Here is a 13,834-nt window from a genome sequence, read left to right as displayed (position 1 = left end):
TATATCATCCATTAAACACCGTTTGTGCCTAAGTGTCATGCACAACCATTAAAAAACACGCTTTTAGGTGTGTTTTCTGACCAAGTGCTTATCCAATGGGTGTACCACTTTGCATGATACTCAATACCACTACTTTTGAGGTGCATGCAAAGTATTGTGCCCATCGGATATGCTTTTCATGATCAAGGAAGCATTAAATACCGTTTTTGCCTTAGTGTCATGCACAACCATCAAAAAACACGGTCCTAGGTGTGTTATTTAAACAAGTGCTTATTGAATGGGGGCACCTCTTTGCACACAAGTCAATAGCACCTAGGTTGAGGTGCACACAAAGTATTGTGCCCATCTAATATGATTTGCATTGTCAATCATGCCTTATACACCATTTTCATCCTTGTGATATGTACAGCAATCAAAAAATGTGCTTCTAGGCTAGAGAAAGGAAAACCACTTACAGTTGAGGGCAAGGAGGACAAACAAGACACAACCATGCAAGTGGAGGCAGATCATCTAAGTGATCAAGAGTGGGTGCTTTGATTCCAGGAGGGTAGTATCAACTCTCAGGCTCTTTGTGAGAAATTGTTGGTTTTTTGTGAACATATCATAGTTTCTTTGATTTGTTGGTTCTTTGTGAACGCATTTTAGTTACTTTCATGAGTTGCTCTTTGTGAGCATAATTATTTTGTTTGTCCCTCATTTTGGCTCAGGGAGGGTTTGTTAGGAATTCATCCTCATGAGAGACCTAATGAGTAAGGTCTAGAGAAGGTCATTGTACTTGAGCATATATTGGTCATGAAGATCAATCAAGGGCTTTGATTGGATCATCACCAACCTCACGTGTAGTCAGTGCATAGTGAGACACGTGGCTGGCAATAGCTTGCATGCAAGATGTAGAAGTTCCTAATGGTGGTTCACATGGCTCTTAGCAATGGATGAGGTGGCAATCAATTTTTCTGGCTCCTATATATCTACAAGAACACGACCGTTGAGGTCCTTTCACATACTTGCACAGGTCTGGGTGTGTTTGTGTGTATCATGAGAGTAGGGGTACAGGTTTACATATAGACATGATAGTAGAACTGTTGTGTCGCCATGTTTTTGTGAGTTCCAACAAGCTCGATCGGCCTGAGGAGACTTCTATGGCATTTTTGTTCATTTGAATTGTAAAAGTGTCTTCTCTGATTACGCATCAATTAGCTTCAATAGAAGGATTATATGTGTAGATTGTCGAGAAAAGGATTGTATGATGACTAAGGAGTGTCACATTGAGTTAAAGGGATCGGACCCTTCTGGAGTCCCCATGGATGATGCGCCAACAGACTAAGGAGTAGACTAAGGAGTGTCACGTCGAGTTAAAAGGATTGTATGATGGCTAAGGAGTGTCACATTGAGTTAAAGGGATTGGACCCTTTTGGAGTCCCCATGGATGATGCGCTGATAGACTAAGAAGTGTCACGTCGAGTTAAAGGGATTATACAATGGACCATTCTAGAATCCGTGACATGGATGGTTGCATCAAGTTAAAGTAATCAGGCATTTGCATGGCCGTAGTGTAAGGGGTCACGTCGAGTTAAAGGGATTGTACAATAGAATCCGTAACATGGATGGTTGCATCAAGTTAAAGTTATCAGGCATTTGCATTTCCGTAGTGTAAGGGGCCCATTCTTCTAGTTGCATTGTGTTAGTGTCAGTAGGCCTCACATCAAAGACGTTTAAATGCCCTTGGAGGTACCTTGTTGGTGTGCCGTAGGAAGGCTGTAGTAAAGATGTGTGGTAAGAAAGGAAAAATAGATATTTCTTAAGATTTTTTTTAAAAAAAGGTGATTTAGTCTTTTTGGCATGTCCTCTCTCTGCCTCCCTTCTCTCTCTCTCTCTCTCTCTCTTCCTTCTTCTTCTCTCTCTTAAATTGCACTGGCACGTACCTTCTATGCGCTGGCACGTACCTACACACAAGCATGAAATTCATCTTGTTGAATTGATGGAAATTGCGCTGGCACGTACCTCGTGGAGGTATGGAAACCCTCTATATTAAGTCAACGAACGGAGAGCTAGGTGGTGCCCTTGCCTGCTTCCATATAGCCCTTTAGCTCTCGGCCTGTTTCTTATTCGTTTCTTCATTCCTCCCATGGCTCGCTGCTCCCTTCCTTCCCACACTCATCGCCCGGAAGTCCCTAGCTTCGACCTTGCTAGACCTGCTGGGCGATCGGCAAACCCTCCTCCGTCAGATCATAGCCCGGTGCTTGCCATGAATGAGGCTGTTTTCAGGTGCGTCAAACAGCTCTTTGGCTACACTGATAATGGTCAAGGCTCGTATCGCTTTGCGGTTTTCAACGCGACGTCTCATTTGTCTTGTAAGGTGGAGAACGATGGCATCCCTCGAGAGTTGGGAGATCGCATGTGGGCAACTGCTCGACATTTCTACCAGCAACCATCCATGGTAAAGCAGCTTTTGCCTCGCCAAGGGAGAAAGAAGGGGATCGATCACCTTTACGTCAAATGAGGCAAGTGATCCGGCGAGCTGGCTAAAGATAACTGGCGATACGACGTCGTGCAAGTGTTTGCGATGGGTTTCAAGAGGCATTTGGTCCTTGGGAGCACTCGGTATTATCTTATATTTGAGAGTTTGGGATTGGAAGCCGGGTACATGGAGGCTTCATTGTAGACAATTGAACCGGCAGTACTCAAAATTTTATATGTGACTCGTGAGTTTTGCCCGCTCTTAGAATTTTGAGTACCGCCCGCTCTATTGTCTGCAATCAAGGCTTCATAAACACCGCTTGCAATCCCAAACTCTCAAACATTAGAGAATAATTGAGAATGAAGATAACATCGTGTTCTTTGATTGTAGGCAATTTATATTCTTTTACACTTTTTAAAAGGAAGAAATTGATTGAATATTGAAAATGGGAGTAGATGTTGCTTTAGTTAATTGGAAAACATTTTGAGTTCTTCACATATTTAGTGTGTTTGTGTGGGGGAGATTGAGGGGGGATTTGGCACACTCAGTAAAGTCCCCGCTCCAAGTTTCAAAACGACTACTTACCTAATCAAAGACCTTCTTTGATGGGAACCAGGAGGATATAAAATCGATTAAAGAAGAATCAACATATTGGTTAAGTACATACTTTCTTCTAGAAAGAGAGGGTTGGAGTCCCTACCATCTTTGCAGTTTTGTCCTGATTCTATCTAGAATGAAGGCACATGGTAGGAGAAACGGAATGGAAAATAAATGGAAAAACTAGAAAGCAATGAAAGTAAATGGAAAGTATAAAGCAATGATAACCAGACCCAAGGGGGTTGCTCATGAACACATATAGGGGGACTTTAGATTATGTCTCATTAGTAGAAGCCGCATTTTGGCTTGCCATGTTGCAAAGTTCTTTCTGGAGAACTTCTTAATGGTAACACTTAATTTGGAAGACTCCATAGCTGAAAAAATGAAAGTACCAGTGCAAGACTAGCAAGTTGAAGAGTTCAAACTAGTAGTGGAATACCTTGGGCCTTGGAGTAGCAACTTCAGTTGTTGGGGAGTAGGTTGGGGTAGAGAATGGCAATGGAATTTCAGGCTGATGGTGAGTAGAGCAAAGGCAATGGAAAAAGAAGGATTCCAGGTAGTAAGAATTTTGTATCGAACTCAAATTTCATTAGAAATCAAAGAAGCCACAACTTTTGATTGAAAACTTGGACTAAATCAATGTAAAAGGCAAAAATATAGAGTTCAATAATCTCTGCAACTTTGTTTAAAACTTCAAGTCAAAATTCCACCTCCAGAGGGGTCACTCTGAGGTCTTATAAATTGCACGAGTAGATCACGAGAATCATCTTTCTGAGAGATCTTCAGGCAACCAATGGTGATGAGCAGCCAATGGTGATGACTAGTCCATGAACCTCTCACATAGCTCCTCCAAATTGGCATCTCGATCTTCACGATGAGTCTCGGGTGGAGGAGAAGACAAGAGGCATCTTTCCAAGGAGGAGGGAGAGTAACTTCGTTGGCCTCCCTCACCTTAACATCTTGGAAGGGGAAGGACAGATAGGGCTAGGAGCATGGCTCTGACCACATGAAGGCACATGGTAGGAGGAATAGAATGGAAAAGAAATGAAAGAACTAGAAAGCAATGAAAGGAAATGGAAAGTACAAAGCAATGATGACCAAAAAACTCACATGATAGAAAATCTTGATGTAGAGCACACTAATGTGACACTAGACAAGTATAACACTATATAGTGCAACACTAGACTCTTAAAATCCAAAGTGCATATGGGATAGCTCCCAATATGACATCTAGCATGTCTAGGACCCACTAGACTGAAGGGCAAATTGATGTAATGGGGTGTACGAAGGGGTACAAGGTTTGTGTGAGTTTGTGTGTCACCACATGGTGGTTAGTGTGACCAGGTTAGGTGGTAGAAGATTCTATTAGATGTGAGTGAGAGATTCATGGGCTTGATTGAGAGATCAGTGGAGCGATTTGTGGATGTGCTCCTTTCGGGCACATGCATTGTATCAGTTGCCCTTATAAGGGCCTCTCCTCTTTTGAATAAACATCTCTTTTGTTCCATTTGCCGAACCCTTCATGTTGTTTCATCATGTAGTATTAGAGCCACGTCCACCCTCCTTGAGCCCTCTTTGAGTGCCATGTCATCATCTTCCCCAAATGAAGCTTTTCTTCATTCTCTTCCCATAGATTTTGCTTAGGCTTGTTCTCCTCCATCTCTGAGATATTTCTTGCGCCCTATGAGCCCAAGCTTTTTCACATTGGGGCAAATCCTTGGCTAGGAGGAATTAGGGAATAGTTTCTTCATTTGCCCGTGCCGACACGTTTTCTAGCCACCGAAGATTCACACAATTCTCCCCGTAGGAGCCACCATTTATAAAATGGCTCTAGCTACTATTGGGGAACACTATAAGGAGCATGCTGATGAAGTTTAGTCCCATTTGGTCTAGTAATCTGCCCACAATCAACCAAAACACAATTGATCTTTTCATGGCTTCTTGCATGGGGTATGAGCTTCGAATCAGTACTAAAGGCACTCTCTGAATTGCTTCTAATTACTTCAATTTTGACCTACAATTTCATTGTATCATGGTTGACTATTTTCTGGATGTTTGATTGTGTTTGACAGAGTTGACCAAGTCAAATTGAGAAATTTATTGAGGGCTTTTGTTCCCAACATGCTATTTGACTTTGAAAAGCATTGGTTTGACTCTCTTGACTTTGATTGTCTTGAATGATTGAGACATTTGTAACCATTGGTCAAGAGAAAGATTTATCTTTGTAAGGGACTAGACACTGCCACATCATTGGTAAGACCTTCCCTATGGCCTCCAAAACCAAGATAGATAAGTTTGAGGGAGAGGGTTTTCATACTTGGCAAAATAAAACTAAATTTATTTTTATGAAGAAGGGGATATGGAATGTGGCTAATGGAAAAGAAAAGAAACCAACCACTAGGGAAGGAGAAGCTTTATGGCTCCCTAAGGATAAAAAGGCACTAGCCATAACTGCTCTTGGATTGAGTGATTCTTTTATCCACCAGATTAATGGCTGTGAGATTGATTGCTCATGCTACATGGAATCATCTTGAGCTTGTCTTTGGAGCACAGGGGAAGTGTTCCAAGTTTAGCTTGCTCATCAAATTATTTGATTTGAAATTGGATAGAGGAGAATCCATCTCTTCACATTTAAACTCCATGAAGAGCATACTAACTCAGTTAGCTAGCATCAAGTTTGATCTTGATGATGACATTATAATTACTATCTTACTCAAAAGCCTAACTAAGGAATATGGCACTATTGTCACTACTCTCACCAATGTACCAGATATTAGTTTGGTGGAAATTGATGTTGAGATATGGTGCCATGTGCACATGAATTAGAGGCTAAGGTATGTGCTAAGGAATGTATTGAAGTAGCCACCCTAGGATGTGGACTACATGATGTGGAGATGTGGATCGAGGATATCCACAAGGAGAGATGTGGATCAAAGGATCCCACAGATGTTGACTATTCAAAGGGCACTCTCTATATAAGAGGCCTATCATGTATTGTTGATATAGCACATTGGAATAAATTGATTGTTTCATGCTTCCTATCTCTCTCCCCATGGCTTTATGTATTTGGGTTCATCCTCCGTGATCTTATGCTCATTGAGTAATAGATTAGGCTCATACGATCCACACTTTGTCATGGTATCAGAGCTCCCTTGCCTTCCGCTGAGGCATTGTGATTCATGAGAGCGTAAGAGAGATCGAGAGATTGAGTGTCCTTTCATTCCGTTGATGAAAGAGAAGTTTCCGTCAAAGAATTCCATCCATTCTTGTGAGAGCTAGATCCATTCTTGTGAGAGCTAGATCAATTTCTTTGATTGATTGAGAGAGAGAGATTCTTGAATTCCTTGAGAGATTTCCATTGAGAATGAAAGTGAGAGTTTAGTGAACATGCATCAAGCTACATCAAGCAAAGAAGAGAATGCCATCGACATCAAGTATTGAGAAGCAAAACCTTGCCACATTTAGTCCATATGTTTTGTAAAGCAAACCTGACCACCTAAGAGTAGCCACGCAAGCACACAAGGGAGGTATTGACATGTAAAAACCACACTTGATCACCTTAAGTAGTAATGCAAGCACTAAGGGGAGGTGATGGAATGTAACTCACATCTGACCACCTTGCAGTAACCAAAGGATCATGGCACCAAGGGCAGGTGTTGAGATATGGTGCCATGTGCACATGAATTAGAGGCTAAGGTATGTGCTAAGGAATGTATTAAAGTAGCCACCCTAGGATGTGGACTACATGATGTGGAGATGTGGATCGAGGATATTCACAAGGAGAGATGTGGATCAGAGGATCCCACAGATGTTGACTATTCAAAGGGCACTCTCTATATAAGAGGCCTATCATGTATTGTTGATATAGCACATTGGAATAGATTGGGTGTTTCATGCTTCCTATCTCTCTCCCCATGGCTTTTTGTATTTGGTTTGATCCTCCATGATCTTTATGCTCCTTGAGTAATAGATTAGGCTAGTATGATCCACACTTTGTCAATTGAGGCATCCCTCTTGGAAGAAGAAAGGAAAATCAAACAGAGGAACTATTTGTTGATTCATTTGATTCTTAGAAGGAGAGTCAGAAGCACAACTAACCACTAGACATAGGGCTTTTGTTGGCATAAAGTTTCAACCTACAAGTTCATTCGAACTAATCCAATTTTTAAAAAATCCTGGGATCTTAGCAGAAACCAAACGGCTGCAAAAACATGTTCATCCATTAGATCTTTCAGAGGGTTCTCAATATTGTATTGCAGTACAGTATAATTTTTTAGTTTCAGTAAAACACGTTCAATCAAAGCAAATCATCTCGGGTTGCACACCATCAACAGGCAGAGCAAGTGCTCATGTGTTGTTTCTTTGACGGTCTAAAAGATCTTTCCTGGCATTGCCACTAGGACTTGGCACAAAATATCTTTGCTACTATTCTGTACAACCATGGGGCTGAAGGAAAATGGCAAGCATTCTTGAGATTTTAAGAGAGAACAAGGCGATACACTGATGCACCATTTTCATGCCTAGTTGAAAGGCGTCCCAGTTGTACAAGCAACAGCAAGCAGGCTTTTACCTTTGCTTCTGTCAAAATGAAACCGAATATGTAAGCTCCATTGGTTGGAGCAGAAAAGAGAATGAGCACTACATAGCTTATTAGGGTAGTGCATTATCCTATGTGTGATTATTTATAAAGCAACTGATGGACGACTTACCAGCACCAAGAGAGAACAAATCTTCCTGTTGGAGATAACCACTAGCACATTCTAAACTTTGGATGTGGTTTCCATTTGGCTTCTTGTACCAAATGTCGCATATTCTCTCATAAAAATTGTTAACATCCTGTGCCCAACCAGTCATGGAGTTAATAGGAAAGCACTGACTTAGCTCCCTGCTTGATTAAATGCAAAGGAATAGACTATTGCAGTAATGCAAAGCTCAACCGCAAATGCGGTTGGTACACCGCCCATGAATAATAGCTAGATAACAGCTATCTTTATGTACTCTAGTTAGTGTATCACGAGTGGAGCTCGATATCTCAATGCTCCCCCTCGAGCTCAATCCCGATTCCTGCACACCAAGCAGGTCTCTAAACTTACGCAGCTTCTCTGCACCCAATGCTTTCGTGAATATGTCAGCTACCTAATCCTCTATGCTGACATAAACTAGACCAATAAAACCTACTAGACCTTTCTCCCGCACATAGTGATAATGCACCTCAATGTGCTTTGTTCTAGCATGATAGACTGGGTTATTTGCCAAGTGTATACTGCTCATGTTGTCACAATAAATGACAACTGGCCCATCTATAGACTTATGCATATCATAAAGTAGCTTATGCAACCAAGCTACCTCACATGCAACCATTGCTGCACCCCTGTACTCAACCTTTGTGCTCGACAAGGCAACTGTAGGCTATTTCTTGCTGCTCCAAGTGATTGCAGCACTCCCAAAAGAGAATACGTATCCACTGGTAGATCGTCTATCAGAAATACTACCAGCCCACTACTTCAAGTGACTGCAACACTCCCAAAAGAGAATACATATCCACTGGTAGATCGTCTATCAGAAATACTACCAGCCCAATCAGCATCAATGTATCCATGCAACTGTATCTGAATCCCAGTCTCATAAAATAGTCCATACTGCAATGTGGACTTCACATACCTAAGTATGCATTTAGCAACATCCAACTTGCGGTTTCCTTGGAGCTTGCATAAACTGACTTACCAACCCAACAGCATAGCTCAAATCTGGCCTAGTAATAGTCATATAAACCAAACTTCCTACTATCCGTCCGTACATAGTAGGGTCTTCCAGAAGCTCACCTACATCTATGCTCAACTTCACATTCTGCTCCAAAGGAACTGAAATAGGCAATCATCTCAATGCCCAAGAAGTAACGCAGCTCTCCCAAATCCTTCATCTCAAGCTTCTACTCCAATAGCATTTTCACATGAATGATATCTTCATCACTATAACCTGTGATGATCAAATCATCAACATAAATGACAAGCAGCATAATATCTTTCTCTGTTTTTCTCACATAAAAAGAGAAATATGCCTTGGAAACTTGAAAGCCAATAGTGACAAGATACTGTCCTATCTTGTCAGACCATGCTCTAGGTGCTTGCTTCAAGCCATAAAAGGCTTTCTTCAACCTGCAAACAAGCTCAGGATGAACAGCATGAACATAACCTGGTGGCTGCTCCATATAGACCTCTTCTTGCAAATCACCATGCAAGAAGGCATTCTTTACATCCATCTGATGTAAAGAACATCCCTTTGATGTAGCCATAGCAATGACTACTGTTACGGTTGCCATCCTTGCAACCGGACTGAATGTTTCTTCATAGTCAATGCCATATGTCTGTGCATACCCCTTGACAACTAATCTTGCCTTGTATCTGTTCACAGAACCATCTGCATTGTGCTTCACCTTATAAACCCACTTGCAGCCAATTGCATTCTTGTCTTTAGGTGAAGGCACCAATTCCCATGTAGCATTTGCTTTTAAGGCATCCATGACTTTCTCCCATTTTTCTTTTCCCATGGCTTGCTCAAAAGAAGTGGGTTATGGTTCATATATCACTTTGACCATATAAGCAAAGTGAATGGCTGTAAATCCATCATATTTTAGCCTATCCACAGGATACCTAGCTCTGGTAGACCTGCGCAAAGTAGGCTCACTACCAGGTGCTCTCAAAACATCCCTTGTCTTCCTTACTCCAGGTGTAACAATAGAAGGAATATCCAACTCATCATCAAGGCTCTGTTCTGAGCCACTAGATTCACCATCCACACAAGAGTGACCTGCATTCACATCAACCATGGGCTGATCTACTTTCTCTTTTCCTTTTCATGATACTTGCATACCACTATCTACATTGCTTTGAGGGGATCCTTCTGATCTCAATCTGCCTATCCATGGCAAAGTATGTGAACCACTGCTAGAGGACACTACAAGTCCACTAATATTTTGTGATTGTTGCTGTGAATTCTGTGCAGCATTACCATTTTGTGCATCTACTTCATCAATCACATTTACTAGTTTATACCAGCTGCTCATCTCATCAAAAACAACATCTCTGCTCACTGTAAACTTACGAGTAGAAGGGTTATAGCATCTATACCCTTTCTGCTGTAAAGAATAACCAATCTACACCGGTCCCATGTGCAAACATTGCTACACTCAATTCAAGCATGTCCGCATCCAACGTAAACATCCTGCCCTTCTTCTTCCCTTTTGCTATCAAGCGACCTTTATTTTTCATATCGTCAACAAAGCATCCATTAGGATTAAATCTGACCTACAAGTCCTGCTCAACCATTTGACCAACAGAAACTAAGTTCTTGGTGATATTCGAGACATGAAATACATCAGACAGGTATTTCTTTTTTTCATCCTGCATAGACAAAGGAATTTTACCAATCAGCACAATAGGATGTGCAGTATCATCACCAGTCTCCACAAATCCTAGTCTTTCCATTTTCCTTGCATCCTGCATCCATTCTGCATGACCTATCATGTGGTTTGATGCACCTGAGTCAACATACCACACATCATTGCTTTCTTTTGCATTTGTCACAGAATTGGTCATGTGTTGCACCATAAACAAATGCTCATTTCTATCATCACCCTGTCTACTAGAGGATGCATAATTTCCTTGCTGTAATTTTTCAGTCATCGTGTCATTCTACTTTTTATAGCAGTCTTTAACCATATAACCCATTTTACCACAGTAGTAGCATTCAACATTGTTGTTTGCATTTTGGCCTCTCTGCTATCCACCACGACCTCTTTGGCTCCCCCTGCCTCTAAAGTTACCACGTCCTCCTCCATAGGACTGGTTTTTTTGAATTTGCTGCATATTTTGATTTCTACCACGACCTCCAAATCGGCCTGCTCTACCTCTGCATCTACCTCTGCCAGCATTTGAGTAGAAGACAGCTTCTTTTGAACTTCCTCTTGAAGAAGATGCACCACCATTTCTCTGCTCTTTAGAAATTAGAAGTATCCCATGCCTCCTTCGGCATGCTTGCATCTTAAATATGCACAATCATAGAATCTCAAATACTGATAGACAGCCAATACATAACTTTTCTGGCTCTCTCATGCCAGCCTTTAAATCCCTGCAACTCCTGTTGATTGGGAACATTAGGAATAACTAGTTCTTGTTCAACTCTAGTAATGAACTCCTAATAGCCTTTTCCTTAAAGAAATCCGTCATTCTAAACTTCCATGCTTGGAAGTTGTTCTTGTCAACCTTTTAAGTGACAATCTATGAAAGAGCATCAGACGCCATTACAGAATACTGTAAAATATTCTATCACTACAAAAAAAAACACAACTTCTGCCTCACAAGGGTAAATCTGCAAAACTGACGAGAGTGGTATTTGACCATACAGTCACTTCCTAGTGACGATTATGCATCAGCAGGCAATAAGAATGATTCTGTCACTCCCAATATCTCTACGCATAGGCATACGATGTAATTTCTATGATAACTTTTCATGGACCTGCAAAATAGTGATCGCACAGCAAAAACAGGGCACTTTCCTGAGTGCCTGCGAAAAACTTCCACCACCAAAACATAGCATATACTGCCCTCTCCCCACACTGTGAAGGGCATCCCAATCTCAGACAGTGCACTCTTGCACTTTTCGGCTATGCTACCTGCAGAGATTTGCTCCCAAACTCGAAAAAAAAGGAAAGCAACACTGATCCTCTTACTAGGACACCGCAAACTTGGTTTGCTTTCTTGAGCTCCTTACCACAAACCAAGCTCTGATACCATGTGAAGAGAGTGGGAGAGAAGGAAGGAGTCTCACTTGCAGCTTTCTTACATACACAATGGGGGAATATGCACAAAGGTGGAGGCTAAAAACACTTTTCCTCTTCTTAGTTGTGAAAGCCAAAAGAACTCTAAGTACAAAAGAAAAGGTGAACCCTATATGTGGGTCTCAAACCAAACTCAGCTAATTAAGGTGGCATACTAACTAAGCCACTAACTAGAGTACATAAAGATAGCTGTTATCCAGCTATTATTCATGGGCGGTGTACCAACCGCATTTGCAGGGTGACATAAATGCACATCGGTCACCCTGGCATATCACGAGTGGAGCTCGATATCTCAACAAGCAATGCTTGCTGGTCCTCATGTGTCGGTTGTTCAAGTTGACTAATATCAACCTCTGCAAGTTTTGAAGTTGGCTCCAACTGCATAGTAGACTCTATAACAGTAACCTCAATGTTTTTACATGGCAAATGATCAAAACAAAGAGCTTCTCTATTGAATGGCCAGATTCCAATGGCACAGAATCTTGCCTTTATGTTTGACTCTGTGAGAGTGGTAGCTAGAGCTTGGGCTGATATGCCAACAAGATATGTCTTTGAAACTTGGGGACAAAAATTGTTCATGAGCCAAATAGACCTCTCTTTGTTGAAGTTGTTCTTGAAAGACTTGAAGATCGACACATCAAGGGGTTGGAGTTTGTGAGAAGTGTGTGCTAGCAATGTTACTATATCGACACCCCATTCAGCTTCCGTAGCCACAACATCCAAACCAGTGTGGCTCCCATGCCCATCAATTATGAGTAGGTGCTTGTTGGTTGGTGTGACTCCATTTGGAAGGGAGTTCTTGAAATCCTCAAGCCATGCATCAAACAATTGGCCAGTCATCCAAGCCTTATTTTGCATTGACATGATAGCTCCATCCTCACATTGGCTTAGATAATTTCGCATTGCTTTCTTGCCTATGAATATGTAGTACCTCGAAAGGGCAAACCCAGCTGCATTCACACAACAAAGAATGGTACACCACTCCCTTGAATCAGGCCTTAGCCCATATACTTGCCTTGACCCTTTTCGAGCAAGTACTTTTATTCCTCTATCTTTAAAGCCTTGCACCACAGTCTCATCTGCATTCCATATGTTATGAGGTGTGTATTGGTGGAGATTGTACATTGTCTCCAAGTTGTCATGAAATGAAGCAACTATTTCAAGACGGAGACTCACTGCTCTTGAGTGATTAAGTGGCTCTGCAACTCGAAATGCTAGCTCTGGATGTCTTTTGCAGAAACCATCCCACCAACTTTTGCCAAGAACACCATTTGTGAATGGGTGTGCTGAGTCTGGCATATAGTGGCTACTTTCAAGCTCAAATCATAAACTGTAATGCCTCGACCTGACTCTTGCATTCCAAAGCACCACTCTACTAATGCCTTCTCTTCTTCTTCTTTGGATAGTACAGTTGTTGGTCCCTTTCATTCTTTGGTTGTTCTACCTTCCAACCATGCAGCTAAGGCAGACCAACTCATGCCCCACCATTGGGTCGAATTGACAATCCATTCCGTTTTGAGCAAGCTCGCATTGACAATCCATTTTCATATGCCTCCATTGCAGCATGCATGTCCCCTTTAGTCCAATCTCTCTCTACTCTTTTCTTAGTACAACTGGTCTTATCGGTGGGGTTGCATATGCAACTACCAGAGGATGAACCACCACTATTGGGCTAGCCAAGGCTAGGCATTCATGGAGGGTCTGGTAACACTCTTGGTCTTCTAAATAGGCACTTCGATGTTCGGCTCCTTCCATTAATAGAATATTGAGTGCTTCTGGTTTTCATGGTGCTCATGATACCAATGCAATTACTGTCTTGTGTTGAAAGACACGAATGAGTAAATCGTGTTGTGTGTTGACAAACACACAAAACAATGTGTGATGGTGTTGTGATGAGAGACAGAAATATGCATTCAAAAACGCTGAATCCAATGTGTGGAGTT

At 41.7% G+C, this 13,834-nt stretch overlaps 1 protein-coding gene across 1 annotated transcript; it reads right to left on the bottom strand.

Annotated features, from left to right (window-relative positions):
- Positions 1-7,532: 7,532 nt before the first annotated feature.
- LOC147899254 (MFS-type transporter clz9-like) lies at positions 7,533-13,190 on the bottom strand. Its single transcript, XM_087377674.1, has 3 exons — positions 12,243-13,190; positions 7,765-7,891; positions 7,533-7,633 (listed from the first exon to the last, which is right to left on the bottom strand). Exons 1-3 carry the CDS (start codon positions 13,188-13,190, stop codon positions 7,533-7,535), a joined length of 1,176 nt encoding a protein of 391 aa, XP_087233800.1.
- Between the last annotated feature and the right edge of the window lie 644 nt (positions 13,191-13,834).

Source organism: Dipteris shenzhenensis, chromosome 8 (assembly GCF_047967505.1).
Source record: "Dipteris shenzhenensis isolate YYH24624 ecotype China chromosome 8, Dip_SZ_1.0, whole genome shotgun sequence".
Taxonomy (NCBI): Eukaryota; Viridiplantae; Streptophyta; class Polypodiopsida; order Gleicheniales; family Dipteridaceae; genus Dipteris; species Dipteris shenzhenensis.
The sequence above is the reverse complement of the archived record's forward strand: the minus strand, read 5'-3'. Positions and strand labels throughout refer to the sequence as shown.

Coding starts and splice junctions, on each gene's coding strand:
- LOC147899254 (XM_087377674.1), bottom strand. CDS start 13,190: ATGCCAGACTCAGCACACCCATTCACAAATGGTGTTCTTGGCAAAAGT. Junction 7,892..12,242: donor CAACTTCAAAACTTGCAGAG/GTTGATATTAGT, acceptor GGTTGGGCACAG/GATGTTAACAATTTTTATGA. Junction 7,634..7,764: donor TTTGTTCTCTCTTGGTGCTG/GTAAGTCGTCCA, acceptor TCATTTTGACAG/AAGCAAAGGTAAAAGCCTGC.